At 43.0% G+C, this 23,100-nt stretch overlaps 1 protein-coding gene and 1 pseudogene across 1 annotated transcript in view; both read left to right on the forward strand.

The window, feature by feature from the left end:
• The window catches only part of SVOPL (SVOP like), an 81,300-nt gene that overhangs the window by 41,923 nt on the left and 16,277 nt on the right, over nt 1–23,100 (forward strand). The window contains exons 9-13 of the mRNA XM_043968211.1: nt 515–588; nt 7,799–8,001; nt 13,018–13,129; nt 15,507–15,588; nt 18,521–18,610. Coding sequence (XP_043824146.1) covers nt 515–588; nt 7,799–8,001; nt 13,018–13,129; nt 15,507–15,588; nt 18,521–18,610 — 561 coding nt within the window. The remainder of the gene's footprint in view (nt 1–514; nt 589–7,798; nt 8,002–13,017; nt 13,130–15,506; nt 15,589–18,520; nt 18,611–23,100) is intronic.
• On the forward strand, nt 16,151–16,245 carry LOC122730215 (annotated as a pseudogene).

Below are 23,100 nucleotides of genomic sequence, written 5' to 3' on the forward strand. Positions count from 1 at the left end.
AGGGATTGATGACATACCCTTTTTTCCAACTTCTGGAAGGTGGACTTGGGTAATTAATTGGAATAACTCAGCCAGGTGGTACAGTAAATGGAGCACTAGAATCAGGAAGATCTGAGTTCAAATCCAGCCTCAGACACTTGGCTGTGTGACTGGGCAAATCGCTTAATCCTGTTTGCCTCAGTTTCCTCATCTGTAAAATGAGCTCAAAAAGGAAATGACAAACTGGGACATGACTGAAACAACTGAACAATGATAGCTCAGCTGACCTGGGGAAAAACAGCAGGGCATGGAGGAAGCTTTGTTACTTATCTTTGATTAAGGGATTGAAGGGAAAGGTATTTTTAATTATTGGTTAAGATCCAAGTTTTTAAAAAATTCATGGAATTTGGTGAATTCTTCTACTTATTCTGGAACCCAGCATATTCTGGGCTACTAAGATTTTAGCTACCAGGGCCTTAGATGTTTCCTCCATCTTACCTGTCCCTAATTTAATATTTCTCTTTCATTGTGTCAGGAAAAGAGAGGAAGATTTGCAGACCTACTGGATGCCAAATACTTACGGACAACTTTGCAGATCTGGGTCATATGGTAAAAATGTTAAGACTTTAAAACTGCTTTTGTGTTGTTGTTACTGTTTTGCAAGCCCTCGGAAGGGAACCACTGAAAAGAAGTCTCTAGCTGATGGTGCTGGGATCATGAGATCATAGAGGCAGAAGGTGGCAGAGCCAAGATTCAAGTTTGGGTGCTGAGGGCTGAGATTCAGACCAGGGTAAACTCATAGCTCTGATGACTGGAAGTCATTTTCCCCTCAAATAAATTCCCTGTGGGCTGGGCTCCCTCTAGAGCCCTTTCCTTAGTATGTCTAGCTGGTCTTTGGCTTCCAGTACAAACAGTGCTGTCAGTTGTCTGGGGGACACTTCTGGGTTTTCTTTTCCCCTCTCACCCCCTAGGAATTTTCTCTTACCAAGTTATTTAGAACTGCTCTCTTCTCTAAACTGGCCAGATATTTGAATGTGGGTTCCAAATGTCTTTGCTATTTTATACAAGGCCTCCAAGGGAGCAGCTAGGTGGTAAAGTGGATAGAGGTCAGGGCCTGGACTCAGAAAGACCTGAATTCAAATCTGGCCCCAGACACTGGCTGTATGACCTTGGGCAAGTCATTTCACCCTGTTTGCCTCACTTTCCTCTTTTGTAAAATGAGCTGGAGAAGGAAATGGCAAACCACACCAGTATCTTTGCCTAGAAGAGTTGGATGTGACTGAATAACAACAGGCCCTCCAGGGTATGACTGAGACTCTACAACTAAATTCAACATGATTACTATGCAACATTGCTCCAATTCATCCTATGGCTTTTCTTTCTTCCAAGATGACTGAAGACTTAGGCCTAGTGTGATGACTTTGTGATTTAATACAGGTATTCTCACCTGGCTATGGTAGCTCTTTTTGGTGAGATGCTTGATTTGATTCAATTCATTCTTACACTTGTCTTGGGTTTCAGCTCCCTGGTTGTTGTTATTTGTCCTTCAGTCTCCAAGAGAACTATGACATCAGGGTGATGTCATGACTTGCATTGAATTGGATTTAAGTGAGGGAGGGCTGTGCAAGGTCACCAACCACACTCTCTCCTCCAGAGCAATCTGGGTCCAGTGGGAAGAAACATATCAGGATGACTGGAGATGGCCCCAGATGTTTAAGGCAATTGGGGTTAAGTGACTAGCCCAGGGTCACACAGCTAATAAGTGGCTGAGGTGAGACCTGAGCTCAGGTCCTCCCAACTTCAGGACTGGTGCTCTATCCATTGTACCATCTAGCTCCTTAGTAAGAATAGGACCAAAGGGTGAAGTATACAGAAGTATAATTGAGCTCCACATAAAGAAATCTCAGAGCAACCTCAAAGGGGAATGGACTGTCTTGTCAGTGAAGTCTGAGTTGGGGGTATCTTAGTAGGTATTCATGATTTGAGTGGCAGTTGGACTAGATAAGCCCTGAGGCTCCTTCAAGCTCTGTTTGTCCTTTTGTGATTGCCCAAGCACAGACTCCTCAGGAAGTGAGCAAGAGGCAGTGGTGTTAGTGCATGCTGGAGAAAGGGAGTATGATTATCATCTGACATTGAAAAATAAACCATGGATGATTGATAACTGACCACAGTGACTATTTCTAATAGCTACCTATGTTACTACAAGGCTCCAGATGATTAACCCAAAAGTTAAAGTGATCCCAGACAAGGGAACTTGGCAATGACCCCAGCCCCATTACTTCAGGAGAATGATTTCATGAATGTGTGTGGTCTGGCACTGAACCCTTACCAGCATTAGCATTACCAGCTTAGCCTTTTGAGAAGCCCTGCTTACTTTTTCAAGCTACTCCTTCCTCAGCCTACAAGTCAAATCCGTTAAGGCAAATTCAACCAAAATGCAAATGTCACCACAATATATCCTCTATTACCTAATATGGCTAGTTCTAGTCAAGTAAATATTTTTGATCGTTTTATATGTATATATGTATATACATATACATTTATCACATAGATTAAAAATTTTAATTAGAATATAAAAACCGTAGAATCATGCTTTCAATTCAACTAACATGCATTATTAATTGTCTATTATATACAATGTACTTTTGTAGTTATTGTTTAACTGTGTTTGACTTTGTGACCCCATTTGGAGTTTTCTTGGCAGAGATAATGGAGTGGTTTACCATGTCCTTCTCCAACTCATTTTATAGATGAGGAACTGAGGCAGACAGTGGTTTAAGTGACTTGCCCAGGGTCACACAGCTAGTAAGTGTTTGAGGCTGGATTTGAACTCAGGAAAATGAGTCTTCCTGACTCCAGGTCTGACATCTATCCACTGTACCACCTAACTGCCCAAAATGTACTCTGATCTTAAATTCTTCTGTAACTTCATAGATGGGCTTTACTTATATTATAGGACCATGGGATCGTGGATGGAGATTTTGAAAGGAACTTAGAGGTCATCTAATCTAAACCCACTGTTTTATGGATGATGAATCTGAGACACTTGATGTGCCCAAAGTCACACAGATGACCATGATTGGAACCCCAAGTCATCTGACTAAACCCAGAATTCTTCCTATTACATCAGACTGAGTCTCTCATGTCAATTATAGGCCCCAGTTTTGAACTGTCACTCCTAAAAAAATTTATTTTATTTTTAAAAATTCATGCTGTTCTTATAACATATTCATGTCCAAGTGTATCATCCCTGTATGCTGAGCAATCACTTCATCATATAATAATCCTGGTATTTGATGGAGGGGGTGGGGTAGAAATGAGTGTTCTGTTTTATTTTGTTTTTTAATGCCAAACATTGACTAAATTATTTTATATAAAGTGATTAAAAAAAATTCTATCTTGGTGACCCTGGGGACATCACTTCATTTCTTTAGGCCTCAATTTCTTCATCTGTAAAATAAAAATAAAGAGTCAGCTTTTCCTTCCTTGCTCTGGGACATAGGAAATGGTGTCAGGGAATCTAATTTTTTGGAATGCAAAAGCTGACTCATGGAGAAATACTTCCCTCTTGTGGCCATTTTGGGTATTTTCATCAGTGACTATATTTGGCTATGTTCTATTTTAGGTATAGATTTCTCAAGTATAGGCACAAATTGAAGAAAATCTCTGAGTCATACAGGATTATTGTGGGTAGGGAATTTACTTTAGGGTAAATTGTTTCTAAGCCTCGGATGAGTCACTTTGCACATCTCTTTTAGATGTGATTGGTTATTCAGAGTAACTCAATTTAATAAAGGTTCTTTTCTTGTTCTCATCCTTGGATATGTGTAGGCTTCAACATAATGATCAAGCAAAATTTATATAAGAGAAACATGTAAAATGACTAATGTCATGTTTTACATAATTGTACATGTATAACCTATATCTGGTTCCTTGCTGCCTCAAGGAGGGGGGAGGGGAGGGAGGGAGGGAAGGAATGAGAGAGGGATAGAATTTGGAATTCAAAACTTCAAATAAATAAATAAAAGAGAAGCATGTAAAGGGTGGCATCCGAGGGGGACCCAGGAAGTAGGGGTCTGAACATGGGGCAAGCAAGCAAACAACTTGGCCCAATATGAAAGTGTAATGACCAACAAAGCTTTTCCTTTGAGAAGTATGACTGGATTCTGGCAGGGAACTAGCATTTATGAAGCTCTTACGATGTGTCAGACACTGCTAAGTGTCAGGGAGACAGAGAAAGGCAAAAACAGCCCCTTCGTGAAGCTCACATTTGAATTGGGAAGGTGACTTGCAAACAGTTATGTACAAACATGTATGAGTGAGTGTGTGTATGTATGTATGGAGATCATCTGAAGGAAGACACTATCATTAAGGGGGATGGAGAAGAGCTTATTCTAGAGGGGGGTATTTTATCTGGTGCTTGAAGGGAGTCATGGAAGCCAAGAGGCAGGGATAAGTAGGAAGAGATTTCCAGGCCTACGGGGGACAGCCAGCAGAAAGGCACCAACTCGGGAGATAGAATGTGAAGTGTGAAGAACAGCAAAGGAGGTCAGTGTCGCTGGATCACAGAGTACATGGAGGGGAACAAAGTGTAAGGATACTGGAAAGATGCGATATAAAAGAATGGGGCCAGGATGTGGCTAGAGAGGATCTTATATTTGATCTTGAAGGTGATAGGGAGGTGTACGTGTGTACACACACACACACACACACACACACACACACACACACACACACACACAAGACTTTAGGTAGGGAAGTCAACCAAAGGGCTATTGTAGAGTCTGGGCATGAGGTCATGATTGCTCATACCAGGGTGATGGAAATGTCAAAGTGGAAAAAGGGGCACATAAGAGAGATGTTGCAAAGGTAGAACGGACAGAACTTGGCAACAGACAGGATTTGGGAAATAAGAGAGTGAGAAGTCAAGGAAGACCATTAAGTTATCTAGGTAACTGGGAAAATATCAGCACTCTCAACAGTACAGTTATCCCTTTCACATTGTGACTGTCCACATTGCAGTTTTGATATATTGTGGGTCGGCATAAGAAATTAAACGGGAATCTTTTTGGAGTTTTGCTGAAGCCATAGACAACATGCAAAGACAACACAGAAAAAGTTTAGAAATGCAGAAATGCACAAAATATGTGTATAGTGTTTTATAATATCAACACCCCATAAAAGAGAAAAAATTCAGACTTCTTTTCTGGTATGTTGGGAGGGTCAAAAAAATTTTATGTGGATTTTCCAGATTGGGAGGTGCTGCACTCCTAACCCCTGTGATGTGGAACGGATAATTGTAATGTGGAATTTAGAAAGAGGGGAGGACCTGGGGTGGGGAGGGTTTTGAATGGATGAGTTTTGAACATATTGAGTTTAGGTTGTGTATGAGATGTCCAGTTGGAGGCGTGTTAAATAGGCAGTTGGAGGTGTGAGACTAGAGGTCAGGAGAGAGGTTAGGGCTGGATATGTATTTGAGATGATAATTGAAGTCATGGGAGCTGATGAGATGACCAAGAGACCTGAGGTCCAGAGAGTTGGAAGTGACTTGCTCAAAGTCATATAGAACTAGAATTTGCATCCAGGTTGTCTGACTCGGAACCAAAACTAGGAGCCTTAGATTTAGGCCACAGGTGTCAAACACGCCATCACTAGTTACTCACAGAGAACCCAGATTAAAATATAATTGGAAAATATTTAACAAAATAAATGAACATACAATAAAACATCGGTAATATAAATATACGGTTTTCTAAGTCATTATGTAACCTGGAGGGATTCTTAGGTTTGGTTTGGTGGCTTTTGTTTTTATTTAAGTTTGTTGCCACTGATCTTGAGTGTCAAAATTCAGAGAGGAAAAAAAAATCAAACACATGTACTTCTTCAGGGACATGTTAGTTAGCAAGAATAGTTATTTAAAATAGTAACCTATAACTTCAGTGCATTATTAATATCACCCACCTGTGAGCTATTATAATGGATTCCCTTTATTCAACTGCATTTGTCTTAATTACTACTTGTCTTGTGTTCACATCATCGGTTACAAAGTTGATTCAAAGATGGGTTTCAGGTTACAGTTATCACATCCATATCATGGGGGTTAGGGGCACAGTGCCCCTCCCATCTGGAAAATCAACATAAAACTTTGTGCCCCTCCCTTGGTACCCTGAATTATGATGCTATTAAAAGATAAAATATGTTGTTGTTATACAATAATATATATTATGCATTTCTGGCTTTCTACATTTTTTTCCTGTCATTTGCTGCTTCTTGGCTTGTCATCTGCAGCTTCTGCAAAAGTCCCCCCCAAATTCCCATTTAATTTCTTATGCTGAAGTATGATATATTGAAACCACAATGGGGAAAATTGAGATATGGAGGGGATAACTGTACTTTCACTGGGTGTAAAATTGCTAATTAAGGTTCTGTTCCGACTCTAAATGTAGTTCTCTTTCCATCATATTAATGAATAATCAAACTCTTCTTTTGATACTTCTTAATGAACAGGAATGGGGAATTCCAACATGTCCCCACCTCTGATCTGGACAGACACAAGATTTTCATGTGACTATTTCATTTCCTTTTTAAAAATGTATTTCTCAGCACCCCTGTGAAAATGGATACCTTGATTTGCCTGAGCTCCCCCCTCCCCCCAATTATCCAGGTAATCAGAAACAACTGTGTGAGGACTGGCTGCATTGGCCAACATACCAAGAAACCTTTGCTTAACTAGAGAGTAAATCTAGCTGGACATGCAGGGAATCAGTAACTCTGAAGCCAACCAAAGACTTATCTGACTGCAGGATATGGGACTGTGAAGATAGCCTATTTATGGTCTTTTTGGAGACAACCTTATCTTCAGTGACTCCCTTAACTTTGAAATAATCCTTTTTTTTTTTATTTTGGAGAGACCTTCTTATCAAGACATCTCCTAATAAGGCCTGGAGCTGAATGGCTTATCTCCAAGGATGCCTTCTGATTTGTATATCAAAGGCCACCTCCCCGGAATTCCTTACTCCTCCCCTTGAGAATGGGACCCACTTGGGGCAGCTAGGAGGCGCAGTGGATGGAGCACCGGCCCTGGAGTCAGGGGTACCTGAGTTCGGTCCGGCCTCAGACACTTGGCACTTACTGGCTGTGTGACCCTGGGCAAGTCACTTGGCCCCAATTGCCTCACTAAAAAAAAAAAAAAGAAAAAAAAAAAGAGAGAATGGGACCCACTGACTCATTCCTTTCTAAACCTACCTTTTCCTCCAGATTTCTTACATGCCTTTGTTTAAACTGTATATAAACCCCTGCAATCCTGAGGTCCTATTCAGCAATAGGCTGGATAGTACCCATGAAGCATGTTAATTTTTTTCCTTCCTGTTTAATAAAACCTTTCTTTTAATTTCACAGGCTTTTGTCTTTATCTGATTTCCTTCCCCTTTGGGAAAGAGATTTATTGATGTGGGTTTGTGTGTGTGTGTGTGTGTGTGTGTGTGTGTGTGTGTGGGCAATGGGGGTTAAGTGACTTGCCCAGGGTCATATAGCTAGTAAGTGTCAAGTGTCTGAGGACAGATTTGAACTTGAGTCCTCCTGAATACAGGGCCGATGTTTTTTCCACTGTGCCACCTAGCTGCCCCAAAAGAAGAGATTTAAATTTCAAGAACAGGCCTTCGCATTCTCTGGTCTTCCCCTTTGGGGAAAGGGAGATTTAAAATTCCCTCAAGAGTGGGTTTACCTTGGTTTACACCCCGTACCCCAGCCTTGGAAGGGAAGGGAGAGGTTACTAGAGAGGAAGTTTCCAAATCCTGACACTTGTTCCCTGCTTTTTCAGGCTTGGGATCTCTTTTGCGTATTATGGGGTCATCCTGGCCAGTGCTGAGTTACTGGAGCGAGACTTGGTTTGCGGTTCCCAAACTGAGACGCAGATGGTGATGAGTGGGGACTCGGAGGAGAGCAAGAGCCCTTGTCATTGCCACCTGTTTGCTCCCTCTGACTACAAGACCATGATCATCAGTACCCTGGGAGAGATTGCGCGTAAGGAGTCTTTGGTCTGCTGGGTCTCTGCTTTGTTCTCTCTATGAGGGAGCTGGGGGCACCTTAGCTTGAGTTTGAAGGTGGCCTCGGGCCCTGGGACAAGCACCTGTTATTGTGGGGATCTACTGAGATAACATGTAAAGTGCTCCATCTGCCTTAAAAGTGCTCTTCAAAGGGTAGGGGTCATCATCCTCATCCATGCAGGAACAGATGGGTTCTTCACAGCTATAGAACCTATAGACCTTAGAGGCACTGCAATATAGTGGAATAAGCACTGATTCTGGAGCCAGAGGACACTAGTTCAAATCCTGCCCCTGATGCTTACTTAACTGTTTGACCTTGAGAAAAGTCACTTAACCTCTCTGGATTCAGTTGTCTCATCTGTAAAATGGAAGGGATAGACTAAGTGACCTCTGAGGTCCCCTTTAACACTGGATCTATGTTATCTAACTTGGTAGATAGGACCCACCAAAGCCTATACTTTAACTTAGAACACCCAAGGTCCTAAATTCTTCATGTTCTGAAGCATTAGGCTGAAACCTTATTAGAATAACTAAAGATAAACTGAAGGAACTAAATGGGAATTACAATTTTCAATGGTATGATTTTAAGCACAATGGGCATAAAAGTATTACTGGTATTGGATCAGTGGAGTGGATGCTGGACCACACTCAGGAAGATGTAGCTTTGTGTGACTGTGATCAAGTCATTTAACCTCTAGAGGCCTCAGACTCAGTGAACTCTAAGCAACCTTGAGGTTCTAAATCTTTGTTCATATGATCTTTTCTTGGCCATTATTTGATCCACAAGTTGAAGGTATAGTGAAGCAATCACTTGGGATACAGGAGAAATCGAATGGACCTAGATTGGACTTTGATAGCCTGAAATTAAAAAAAAAAAACACAACCCAACAAAACCCAGGAATTTATTTCGAACTGTTTATCAAAGAGGAGATGTTACTATTTTTTTTCGTGTGTGTATGAACTATTACCAAACATGTATTAGCAAAGTCTGGATGCAAAAGGTTTTCATGTTTTTCTGTCAAATGAGGAATTCAGCAAAGATGAACTTGGAAGGTTCAACTTGGAAGTCAGACAGTCATGGATCTCTCTCTTATCTCTTTCTCTCCATCCCCCCCCCTTCCCCTTTCTCTCTCCTCTGTCTTTTCTCCCCCTTCCCTCCCTCCCCCTTCCCCCTTGCTTTCTCTTCCTCTTTCCCCCTTTCCTTCCCTCCCCTCCTCCCTCTTCCCTTCCCTTCCCCTTCCCCCCCCATTCTTTCCCTTCTTCTCACTCCCACCTTTCTCCTCTCTTCCCCCACATTTTCCTCCCCCTCCATCCATCTCTCCTGCCCACCCACCCCCCCATCCCTGCCTAAAATAGAGCATCAGGACATTCTCCAGATGCTAGTAATCAGTGAAGTACACGCTGCGGTAGCTGGCCCCCGGTGCTTGTGATAGAGTGTATTGTGAGCAGAATTTGAGTGGGTGGAAGATAGAGAAAGTGTCAAAGCAAGAGAAAGTGATGTTAGCTAATGTGAGTGCCTGCAAATAGCAGGACTGTGAGTCAGTGCTTCATCTCTGTGCTGTGATGCCTGATTGTGTCAGCGTGTGTGTGTGTGTGTGTGTGTGTGTGTGTGTGTGTGTGTGTGTGTGTGTGTGTGTGTGTAAGTGTTAGGGGTCGCAGATGAGCTGAGGAAAGAATGGTGCGGTGACTTGCCTAAGGTAACAATGACAGACAGGATTTGAACAAGGTCCTCCAGAACCAGCGCTCTTTCCACTGCACCATGTTTCCTTACAACTTTTTTTTTTTTTTTTGGCAGGACAATGGGGGTTAAGTGACTTGCCCAGGGTCACACAGCTAGTAAGTGTCAAGTGTCTGAGGCTGGATTTGAACTCAGGTCCTCCTGACTCCAGGGCCCGTGCTTTATCCACTGCACCACCTAGCTGCCCCTCTCCACTGCACCATGTTGTCTCTCCTTGAGCAATTTAGGGGGCTGCCCTTTTGTGGAGTGATTGAGAATTAAAGGAATGTATAGGGCAAGTCACTTTTAGCCCGTTTGTCTAGGAGGCAGCTAGCTAGGTGGTTCAGTGGACAGATGGCTTAGCCTGCATTCAGGAAGACCTGAGTTCAAATTTGATCTCAAACTCTTACTAACTGTGTGACCTTGGGCAAGTCACTTAACCTCTGCCTTAATTCCCTGGAGAAGGAAATGGTAAACCACTCTAGTATTTGCCAAGAAAACCCGTTGGCAGCATGGTCCATGGGGTCATGAAGAGTCAAACACTGCTAAAGAACAAGAGAAGCAGGCAGCCTCATCTTATGACCAGCTGGTGAGATTAAGGAACCTTAATTAATATCTCAGTATTCTGAGTACTGTGTTGCCAATGCTGACAGATGTAAATATCTGACTCGAATAGTTCTGAGCCCCCAATAGCAAACTATTTATAGGAAAGAGAGCATGAGGGAAGGGGGTGGGGGTGGATCTTGATGAGTGATGGAGCTCAAGAACATCTAGGAGTTGGTCCAGGATGAAGGGCTTTTCTGAGTCTTTTGAAGACCCATTTCATCTGTGTTCTTGCATCTAATCCATGCATCAGCAAATAGGTATGTATTTAAACAGATGTACCTATGTATTGATATCTATGTAGACCTATTTCTGCATGCAGCAGCTAGGTGGGATAGATCACCGAGCTTGGAATCAGGAAGACTCATCTTCTTGGGTTCAAATCTGGCCTTAGACACTTACTAGGTGTGTGACCCTGGGTAAGTCACTTAACCCTGTTTTCCTCAGTTTCTTCATCTGTAAAATGAACTGGAGAAGGAAATAGCAAGACACTCTAGTATCTCTGCCAAGAAACCCCCAAATGGGGTCATGAAGAGTCGGACACAACGGAAACAACATATCTGTATGTGGGTATCTATGTTTTGATGAAGTGATTGGGTTTCTCTGTTCCTTGGTGTTTATGACTGCACATGTGAATTCAACTGTGTGGGAGATCATCTGGCATCAGCAAGTGAAAGAATGTCACCTCAGTCCTTCTCCCCTCCCAGAGTTCAGCTCCAGTTCTCTGGAGGTCTGCTTCTGATCTTTCTTCCCCTTCTTCATTACCACTTCCTCTTCCTTCCCTCATTGCCCCAGCTCCTGCCTGTCCCTTCCGGTCTAGCTTCTTTTTCTTTCCCTTCCCAATCCTGCCAGAACTGATTTATAATGTCCAAAGGGTGGTCAGGAAACAGTGGTTTGGGAACATTATCTGAGCCAGGGAAATGTCAGCTCAGAGGCTTTCTGAAACTATGGGAAATTAGTGCCTCAAATACTGATGACTAGGAGAGATGAATATTTATACAGTTTATTTTCATTGGGGGAAGAAAATGCCTGGATTGGTGATTTTATCAGTATAAAAAGTCCTTGGTGTGGAAACTGTGCATTTTTTTTTCAACCAACAAGCTAATAATAACGACAATAATGGCATTTATATACTTCTTTTTTTTTCCAGGAGAATTAGGTTAAGTTAAAAACATTTTTTTCCATTAATTTGGTTTTGTTTTATTGTTTCTTTTTTTAACCATAAAAGTATTTTATTATTTTCCATTTACATGTAAAGATAGTTTGCAACATTTGTTTTTATAAGATTTCTAGTTCCAAAATTTTCTCCCTCCCTCCTTTCCCTCCCCCCTCCCCAGGACAGAAAGCAATCTGATATAGGTTAGATATGTATTATGTACTGCTTTAAGGTTTGCAAAGTGCTTCGTAAAAGTTATCTCATTTTATCTCATTTGGGAGCAACAATCCCGGGAGGTAGGTGCTATTATTATTCACATTTTCCAAATGAGAAAGAAAAGGGAGGCAGAGGCTGAGTGACTTGTCTAGAATCACTGAGGTAAAATTTGAACTCGGGTCTTCCTGAGTCCAGGTTTAGTGTTCTATCCACTGGGTAATCTAGATGCCTCAGGTAGGGTAAAACAGACAAACATGTATTAAGAGCTTCATACGTCCCAGGCATTGTGCTAGGCACTGGGAATAGCAAGAGAGAAACAAACCCTCCCCTCGAGGAGTTTTTATATTCTGCTATCCAATTCTACTATTGCTGATGGGCAATTCAACTGCAATTTACATTTAAAGGGGCCCCCTCCTGGGGCATTAGGAGATTAGGTGATTTGATCAAAATCACTCAGTGTCAGAAGTTGTCCTTCTGATTCCAAGGTTGGCCCTTTTATCACTATGCTGCTCTGCAGAGGGGGCAGCTAGGTGGCACAACGGTTAGAGCACCAGCCTTGAAGTTGGGGGAACCTGAGTTCAAAATTGACCTCAGATAATAGCTGTGTGACCCATGGCAAGTCACTTAACCCCAACTGCCTCAAACATCCAGGGTCATCTCTAGTTGTCCTGATAATACATCTTTCCACTGGACCCAGATGGCTCTGGAGGAGAGAGTGAGGCTGGTGACTTTGCACAACCCTCCCTCACTTAAATCCAGTTCACTGCTAGTCATGGCATCACCTCCAGATGTCATGGTCCTCTTCCTGAAGGAAGGACAAACAGCAACAGCTCTGGAGAGAAACAATATAGAGATTTCACTTCCTGACTAGAAGTGATTGTGTGCCTCCTCATAAGAAGGGGTGACAAACTAAGCAATTTGGACTGTGATCTAATACAAAGCCTCTCAAACTGTGGTTTGTGACCCCATATGGGGTCGCATAACTGAATGTGGGGGTCTCAGAAAATGAGGCAACAGTAAAAGGTTATGTATACCTGTTTTATATACCTACGTACCCTGGGTCGTGTAAAAATTTCTCAGGCCAAAAAAGATCATGAGTGGAAAAAGTTTAAGAAGTCTTGATCTAAGATGTCTGCAATAGATTCCCATCTGTGTCTCACAGAAACAAAGCCCTTCCCAGCAGAGGAAGGCTGAATCAAGTCACTTTCATCTGAAACAACCAGAAATGGTTGACATCAACATCCGACTGTGCTCGCTGCTTTGTAAGAGGCTGAGGACTGCTGTCGTTTCTTCTTTTCTAGTAAATCCTTTAAATATCCTGGGCATCAATTTCCTGGGCAGACGGATCAGCCTTTCTATCACCATGGGATGCACAGCTTTGTTCTTCCTGCTGCTCAACATTTGTACTTCAAGGTATCTTCCTTTTGGATGTTCCAAAAGAGTTGGGTTTAGAGCAGTGGACTTGGTTGTGTTGTGTTCCGCGTTCCCAATCTCTGGTTTTGATTAATGTTAGCAACTGTTTGGGGATACAAAGAAAGGCAAAGAAACACAGTCCCTGCCCTCAAAGAGCTTACATTCTAATGGGAGAAACAACATGAAATAAAATCGTACAGAAAAAACATATACATACATATGTAATTGGAATTCATTTCCGAAGATACTTTTTTTTTTTTTTTTGCTGGGGGTGGGAGGGAATATGGAGACCCAGAAATGTTCCTGCAGAACAGGAAATCTGAGCCTAGTCTTAAAAGAAGTCAAGGAGATCAGGAGGAAGATGAGTAATCCAGATAGTCAGTGAAAAGACATGGAGGTGGGTAAGGGGAGTCAAGTCCAAGAAGACTGGACAGGGGGGAAGAGGCTGGTGTGTGTGTGTGTGTGTGTGTGTGTGTGTATGTATGTATGTATGTGTAGGACTTTAAAAGTCAAACCATGGATTCCCCATTTGATCAGCAGATAAGAGGGAGTCACTGGAGTTCATTAAATGGAGGTAGAGGGTGTGGTAACATGGCAAAGTCTATGCTTTGGGAAAATCACTTTAGCAGATGAGTCCAGGATGAATTTGTGTAAGAGGAGACTTGAGGCAGGGGGACTGACCAAAAGTTTTCTGCAGTAATCCAGGGTAGAGGGGATGAAGGTCTGCATCAGGCTATGAATGGAGAGACAGACACCTGCACATGCCAGAGACACTGAGAAGGTAGAAACAAGTCCCAGCAAGAGATTGGAAACGGGCAATGAGTGTGAGTCTGAGGACAGTGCTGAGGTTGTGAGCCTGGGTCACTGGAAGGGTGAGTGTGAGATGCCTGGGAGACATGCAGTCTTCGTTGCCTGGGAGCAGGGAGAGAATGAAGGGTTTATCCAGTCACTCACCCAGTATGTGTGTCAGAAACAGGATGTGTGCCCTTCCAGTGCTGCTGCCCTTAATGTAATGGCCTCTGCAGTCTCATGAGAGCTCTCCAGGGCATGGGCTGGCTGGTCAGAAATGCCCAGGAGTGACGAGTTTATGTGGCACTCATGAGGCATCTAGCCCCCAGTGGGGAGAAAAGAAAGGGGGCTTGTGTCTTGTAAGCACAGTGTTCTTGTCCTCCACTTGCTGTCCCTGTCTCTCTCAAGCCAACGGGCCCTCCTCCTCTAAGGCTGAGGGTGAGTGTCCAAGAAGTATGTTCAAGTTGGTGCTTGAACCACCCTCCCTATCTATCTGTGGGTGAAAAATATCAGAGCCCGGGGAGAGATCACCAAAAATCTGTCTGCAAATTAAATGTGCAGGCAAGGGCACACGGCTGTGGCAAAGCCCTGGGAGAGGTTGGATAGTTTTGGCAGCATGTGTTTCTGAGAGGCAATGTGGAACCACAAAGACCCAGGTTTAAGTCCTGTGAAGTGACCCTGGGCAATGACTTCACTTCTCCCAGCTCTAGGCAACTCCTTAAGACATAATTGACAGGGGGCAGCTAGGTGGTGCAGTGAATAAAGCACTGGCCCTGGATTCAGGAGTACCTGAGTTCAAATCCAGCCTCAGACACTTGACATTTACTAGCTGTGTGACCCTGGGCAAGTCATTTAACCCCCATGGCCCCGCCAAAAAAAAAAAAAGACATAATTGACAGAGAAGGTGCCCTCCTGCTTTGATAAAATGATGTTTCCTCACCAAGGTGTTTCTTTTTTGTGGGGCCATGAGGGTTAAGTGACTTGCCCAGGGTCACTCAGCTATTAAGTGTCAAGTGTCTGAGGCCGGATTTGAACTCAGGTCCTCCTGAATCCAGGGCTGGCACTTTATCCACTGTACCACTTAGCTGCCCCCCACCAAGGTGTTTCTTAAGCTAGTTAAATCCCAGATCTTATCCTTAACCCTCTATGTGTCCCAAAGAGTTCATTTTGAAGGGTCTTGTTCTGGTAAGTAGCATGATTTTAATTTAAAGGAAAGCCTATGAAACGGTGCCCAACTATGCTGTTTATGGGAGTAGGGGATCAGGGACGCCCCCCTTTCATTTTCCCTCACTCCTCTATAGAAAGTCCTGGGCTAGAGTGGAGAGCTTGAGAATAGAAATGGCAAGGGTCCTCAATGAAGAATGAAGGATGGAGGGAGTCCTAACAAAAGGACCGATGGAGACGTTACATTCCTCTTCTGGTCAGGGTAACGATGCATCCATTTATTTTTGTTGATTTAAAAAAACAAAACCCCAAACCTGCCACACTGACGTGGATGTTGGCCCTGTTAACATTTCTCTATTGCTTTATTGGTGACCCTAAGCTAATAATGGTTATTCTCCTTATTCCCCCATTCTTTCCTCTCTAGTACAGGCCTGATTGGTTTCCTCTTCATGCTGAGGGCCTTGGTGTCAGCAAATTTCAATACCATCTACATCTACACTGCTGAGGTTGGTCTTTCTGAGGGGGTCTGCTGGGTAAAGTGATTGAAACTGCTTTTGAGAAATCATTTAAAGTGTGTCGCCCATCCTTTGGCAACTTCTCCTCACCCTCCACTAAGAGGTTCCTGTTAAGATCTAAGAGCTTTCTTGATTTTCTAAATACATCCCATTAAAACGATGCCCAGCAGGGATTTCTGACTTTGTATTGTGATTGAGAAAGGACATTTTTTTTACCCTTGCTCGTGCAAGTGTCCCCTCCATATCTGGGCTTTTGAGGAGGCCAGGAGATCTCTCAAGTTCAAGATTATAGGGGTCTTTGCTTTCTTTGTGCCATGGATTCCCCTGGCAGTCTGCTGAAATCTTATGAAGTCCCCAGAATAATCCTTTAAACTGGACAAAACGACATACATAGGTAGCATTATAAAGGGAACCAATGATATTGGGAGGCAGCTAGGTGGCGCAGTGGATAAAGCACGGGCCCTGGATTCAGAAGGACCTGAGTTCAAATACGACTTCAGACACTTGACACTTAGCACCTGTGTGATCCTGGGCAAGTCACTTAACCCTCACTGCCCCACCAAAAAAAAAAAAAAAAAGATACAGAGAAGATTAGCATGGCCCCTGCACAAGGATGACATGCAAATTCGTAAAGCGTTCATTAACTTCAGTTAGAAAAATCAAATGTTTCTAGGATTGGAAAGAGATGTGGTGTCTTTGGATTAAAGATGTCCCATTTCCAGAAATTGAAATATGTGTAGTTCTCACTTTTTAGAGAAATGCAATTTCCAGGTATATTGCAGCCACAGGGAGAAAAAAAAAAGAAATTTGAGGAAATTGGAAACTAAAGTGAGCCTCATTGCCTCACCAAAAAATGTAATTCTAACGTCTGAGTAGGTACATAAAAAAAATCTGTGGCATAACGAATTTACTTCTAAAATTATCTAGTTTGGGGCATTACCTTTAAAAATAGAGTTTATCCAAGGTAACAACTACAAATATGCTAATCATAGTTCCCTCATGATGTCTTCACTTTTTTGTGACAAATGGGCCCCAAATCTGGCATCTCTCCCTTTTCAGCAGATTAATGAGAAACAGGCAAAAACTTGAGAGCAGAAGAAGCTGTCAATGAGCTGGTAAAACAAAGGAAATGGGACTCTGGGGATTTAAGGTTCTCCCCAAAGGCAAGTTGATAGAGAGAGGGAACATGGGGGCTGCTGGGACTATGATCTATTTCCAGTCCTTTGAGAACCAGTCGGGAGGATTAGGACATGATCAACCACCTTCTATTTTTCTTTTCTTTTCTTTTTTTTTGGTGAGGCAATTGGGGTTAAGTGACTTGCCCAAGGTCACACAGATAGTAAGTGTCAAGTGTCTGAGGTCAAATTTGAACTCAGATCCTCCTGACTCCAGGGCTGGTGCTCTATCCACTGCACCACCTAGCTGCCCCTGCCACCTTCTATTTTTAAATGCAATACCCCAAACTGGATAATTGTATGAACAAACTAGTTATGCTGAAGACATCTTCATGTTTCTCCTTTAACAGATGTTAGATCAATAATTTTTGGTGAGCTGAAAAAATGATTAACATGTACATTTTGATTTCCCTCAAACATATATTTTTCTCCTCATAGTGGCAAAATGTCTGGAAACTGTATGTCCCTAAAAATGAAAAGGCAACTAGGTGGTGCAGTGGCTAGAGCAACTGGCCCTGGAGTCAGGAGAACCTGAGTTCAAATCCAACCTCAGAAACGTAATAGCTGTGTGACCCTGGGCAAGTCACTTTAACCCTGATTGCCTCTCCCTGCCCCCTGCCCCTCCTCCTCCTCCTCCCTCCTCCATGGCTGTAGAAGGAGGCACTTGAATCCTTTTTGTTGTGCAAATGATAATATTTGAAGGGTTGTCCCGTGGAAGAGAGATTAGACTTGTTTCTCCTTAGTCCTTGAGGTTCCTTCTTCATATAGCTGCTCAAGTCATTTTTTTTTTAGGCAATTGGGGTTAAGTGACTTGCCCAGGGTCACACAGCTAGTAAGTGTCAAGTGTCTGAGGCCGGATTTGAACTCAGGTACTCCTGAGTCCAGGGCCGGTGCTTTAACCACTGTGTCATCTAGCTGCCCCTTCAAGTCATTTTCTTAATACCCAGAATCTGGTCACATTACTTCTCTTCTCAAAAATCTTCATCGTTCCTACTTTTTGATAGAATAAAAGACAAACCCTTCCCTTGGCATTCAATGCTCTTTGCAATCTGACTCAAACCTGCCTTTCTATCCTTATTTCAGATCTTAATTCAGGACTTGATATTCCGACAAACTAGACTTCTAGCACTCATCAGTTCTTGCCTGGACTATTGAGGTTTTTTAAAAAAATAACAGCTGACATTCCTATAGCCCTTTTATATTTATAAAGATCTTTTATTTACATTATTTTGGTGGGGAGGGGAGAGGCAATCAGGGCTAGTGTCTGAGTTTGGATTTGAACTCAGGTCCTCCTGACTCCAGGGCTGGCACTAGCTGCCCCTTTCCTGAACTATTATAATAACCTGTAATTTCTCTTCTATCTTGAATCTTCTGTACATCCCCTTGCTACCTAATTGATTTTCCTAAAGTACATGTCTGACTTTTTCACTCTCCTATTCAAATTAGAGTGTTCCCTATTACTTGTAGTTTCAAATATTAGCTGTTTCCCAGTCTCATACTGCCTTTTCTTGCCCCCATGTGTTGCCCCAGGTCAAAGCCTATCTAGCATGGACACTCTCCGTATCAGCTATTGATGTTCTTCACTTCCTTAGAGTAATTCAGCTGAAGGGCACTGCCCAGTGTCGTTCAGGTCTATATACGATCTCAGGGCACAGACCCTGGACTGGGGAAGGCAGAAGGCAGAGGGAAGAAGGAGCTAGTCTTTAATGACTGATCCTGGCTTCTCTTCCTTTCATCTCCTGCTGCAGGTCTATCCTACCACTATGCGAGCTCTGGGCATGGGCATAAGCGGCTCTTTGTGTCGGATTGGTGCGATGGTGGCTCCGTTTATATCCCAGGTAAGATGTTCTGGACTACACCAGAGCAGTGAGCTGAGGTGTAGGGGAAGAAATAGGGATGTCGGGAATCTTCAGAAGGGGAGCATGACCAGGGATTGTACTTATAATAGAGTTGGAAGGGACCTCAGAATAATCTAGTCTAAACTCTTCATTTTATAAGTGAGGAAACTGAGGCCTGGGGAACCTAAGGGACGTGCCCAAGGCCAGAGATTTTCAGTACTTGAGCCACCTCGGTCTTCTTACTCCAGATCCCAAACTCCACTATACCATGCTTAGGAATTCCCTTGAGTTGTCACTTTTCTCCCACCTAAATGAAAGTAAACTCTAGTGGCCAGAGTGCTGGGCTTAGAGTCACAAAGATCTGGGTTTGAATTCTACCTCAGACACTTTATTAGCTACATGATTTGGCAAATATAATTTAACTTCTTTAAGTCTTAGTTGGGGCAGCTAGGTGGCACAGTGGATAGAGTGCTGGGCCTGGAGTCAAGAAGACTCTTCTTGCAGGGTTCAAATCCAGCCTCAGATACTTACTAGCTATGTGAGCCTGGGCAAGTTACTTAACCTTGTTTGCCTCAAGTTTCCTCATCTGTAAAATGAGCTGGAGAAGAAAATGGCAAAGCGCTCCAGTATCTTTGCTAAGAAAAACCCCAAAATGGGGCCATGAAGAGTTAGATACAACTGGAATGACAGAACAAGTCTGTTTCCTCATCTGTAAAATGAGAGGGTTGGATTTGATGACCTCTAGTCCTGTGGGAAAGCAGCACTCTGTCCCTTACTCAAAGATGAGACAAATAAAAGATCAACACTTGAGTCATTCAGTAACACAGCATGATACCGTGGAAAGCACCAGTCTTATTCAGAGGTAGCCTTGGTTCACGTTTCAGCTCTTTTCCTTGTTCTTGGTGTGACCTTGGACAAACTGCTTCACCTGCTAAGCCTCATCTCTGAGACTATGGAGTTGGGCCAAATGATCTCTAAGTTCTCTCCTAGCTTCAGCAATCTAAGGTTGGTTTAGAACTAGCTGTGCGTCTGGGTGCCGAGGTCAGAAAACAGAAGGGCTGATGTTATCTCTTGTTATGGGCAGGCTGCGAAGCCCCACGGTGGATTCAAGGTTCTAGAGGGACTTGTTGGAGATGGTGTCGCTACCACAAGAGACACAGTTTATTACTGAGAAACCCACATGCCCAGGGGTTTGGCTCACCCCTAGGCAGGGCATACTGGCCTATTTACAACTCAGGGGAACAATCCTGATCCCCCGAGGTTCAATCTCAGATGCATTACATCATTCCAGGTGCAGTCACCTTCCAGTGACAAATGATGGTCTCCTTGTGGGTCCCTCTTTCTTAAAATGTGCTAAGATAATGGGCAGCATGATTGCACGTGTATAATCTAGATCAGATTGCTTATCATCTGCAGAAGGGGGGTGTAGAGGGAGTGAGGTATAGAATTTGGAACTCAAAACTTTTTAAAAAATGTTAAAAATTGTTTTTACTGTGTAACTGGGAAAAAGAAAATATAAACAAAGATAATGGGTTATTTAATCTTAGGGGGGCATTTTTTTGGGTGCGGGGCAATGAGGGTTAAGTGACTTGCCCAGGGTCACATAGCCAGTAAGTGTCAAGTGTCTGAATCTGGACTTGAACTCAGGTCCTTCTGACTCCAGGGCCAGTGCTTTATCCACTGTACCACCTAGCTACCCCCCAGAGAGGGGGTAATTTTAGAGTGGGAATGTGTTTCTGTCTGGGGTTTTTCACCCTCCACCTATCTTCTAAATACTTCTAAGCCCTAACCTGTGTGGGGGACTAGGGTTAAAAGTTGAAGGCATAGGAATTAGAATGCCCTCCCCCCAACTTAGGGGAATCTGAGAAGGTATCAGATAACGGTTACTATGAAGTGAGAGGAGGCAGAATCCCAGCAAAGAAGGGGGATAGGATGTACTCTTTTCCTCTGCCTTTGATGTACTTCCCAACCTGAGGTTTTGTCCTCTCCTTTCCTTTTCTTGCTCTGACCCCTTTCCCCCTTACTATCTCCAGCTGGTGAGGTCTTTCTCTTCCCTAAAGGCCCAGCTCAGGTGTTCCCTTCACCAAGGTTTCCCCCAGTGGCTCCTTTCCCTGTCCCGATCTCCCTTAGTGAAAACAATCCCTCACTTCTCATATTTCCCTGAACACTTTATCCAGGTCTTTCTTTTGCTGTTCTCACTTCGTCCTGTATCATAGATATTTGTGCACATCTTTCCCCACATTTGATTATACGCTCCTTGAGAGCAATGGCCACTTAACTGAACAATTCAACAAATGTCTGTAGGTTCCTGTTATGTGTAAGACACCATGCTAGGCACCGAGGGGTTTGATGACAAAACACTCTGCTCACAAGGAATCCATGAACGATGCGGGGATGCTGCACGTGCACATAAAGCAAAATTTAAAAACGAAATCAAGTAATATTAATTGGGGACAGTGGTGAGAGAACACTAATAGCAGGGGAGATGAGGCAAGGCTTTGGTAGGAGTGGCTCCCGAGGGGTGCTCTATCTTTCCCCCCCATTCCACATTGGGTTTATTGGGATTTATTTATTTTTAACGTTCATTTTTTAAAACTTTTGAGTTACAAATTCTCCCCTTACCTTTCACCTATCCACCACCCATTGAATAGGCAAGATATATATGCACACACATGTATTTATATATAAACATGTATTTATATATACACAAATTATACATGTGAAATATATATATGTACATATACATATAAAAATCATACATGAAGTCATGCAAAACATTTCCATATTAAGCATCTTGGAAAAAAAATCACACACACAAAAAAAGCGAAAAAACATGCTTCAATCTGCACACAAAGTTCATCAGTTTTCTTTCTGGAGATGGATGGGATTTTTTTTACCATAGGCCCGAAGGGTACTTTAAAGGGAGATGGAGAAAAGGAATAGGGTGTTGGACTCCATGGTCTCCAAGATTTAAATTTATAATCCTAGGAAGTGAAGAGGGAGTGCATTCCAGACATGGAAAACAGACTTGTATTGTGGGCAGCAAGCAGAAGAGCCATACCATACCTTTGTTGTTCAGTCATTTCAGACTCTTTGTAACCCCATTTGGGGTTTTCTTGGCAAAGATGCTGGAGTGGTTTGCCATTTCTTTCTCCAGTTTGTTTTACAGAAGAGGAAACTGAGGCAAACAGTGTTAAGTGACTTGCCCTGGTAAGTGTCTGAAGCTGGATTTGAACTCAGGAACATGAGTCTTCCCCACTCCAGGCCCAGTACTCTATCCTTTGTGCCACCTAGCTACCCTAGTATGTGCTTATTGTTTGTTGAATTCAATTGAAGTAACTCAGCTGGGGATGCTTATGTCTGGGTTCCTTCTCAGTTTATACCTGTGTCTGTTCCACACCTTACGATGACCTAGTTTTACCACTACCAATCAACAAATAAGCAGCTTTGTGGAGCGAGGCAGCCCAATGTGGTGGAAAGAACACTAGACATGTTCAATTGCTGGCTCAGTCACTGCTAGTTGGGTGATGTTGGGTGAGTCACTTGATCCCTCTGAGCCTCCCAAAACCCGTAGAAACCCTGGGAAGTGTGTGCCCATTGGGGCAGTTCCATTTATGTATAATAGGGTCTCTTGGGAACTGGGGGACTAGATGGGGTTTCTTCACACATGCCCTCTCACTCCTTTTGAAAAAGGATAGGTTTGGATTATCTTGTCCTCTCAGAAAAGGGAAGATACAGAGAATGAAGGGGGAAAGAAAGAAGGTGAATATGGGAGAAAGGTGTTTAAATAATACTTTTTGTTAGATTAAATTTTAACATTGTCCTTTGGCTGTTTATCCATTAAGTACTAGTCACCAGAGTTTTGGGAGTCTAGCTTCCTAGTCTTCCTCTTACTCTTCCATTGACCAGGACCTCAGAAACACATGGAGGGTTCAGAGAAGGTTGTTTTCAGAGTCACCAAAGTTAAGCCTCTACCCTCATCTACTCCAATACTTAGCAGAGCCTGCTGAACTGCCAACTCGTCTTAGCCTAGGAAATAGTGTGGTGCCATGGAAAGAGCACTGGACTTGAGTCTAGAAACCTGACTCTTACTACCTGTGTGGCCCTGGACAAGTCTTGGGCGACCTCTCTGCCTCAGGTTCCTTATCTGTAAAATAAGTGAGCTAGACTAGAGAACAGCCAGAGGCAGTGGATAGAATGCTGGAACTGGAATTAGGAAGACTAGAGTTTGAATTCTGCCTCAGACACTTGCTGGTTGTGTGGCCCTCTTTGTGCCTCAGTTCCCTCATTTGCAAAATGAGAGGGTTGAACTTGATGGCCTTCTAAGGCCCCTTACAGCTCTAAATTTGACTATGATCTTTTTTTGCTATGTTTTCATCTTCTTGACATCTTTTTTTTTTAAACTGGTTAATGATTTGGTCTTTTATCAATTCACACTTTTCTTCTTTAGAATGATTGAGTTGCCTTTCCTGTATAACTTAAGCTTAGGG

Source organism: Dromiciops gliroides, chromosome 5 (assembly GCF_019393635.1).
Source record: "Dromiciops gliroides isolate mDroGli1 chromosome 5, mDroGli1.pri, whole genome shotgun sequence".
Taxonomy (NCBI): Eukaryota; Metazoa; Chordata; class Mammalia; order Microbiotheria; family Microbiotheriidae; genus Dromiciops; species Dromiciops gliroides.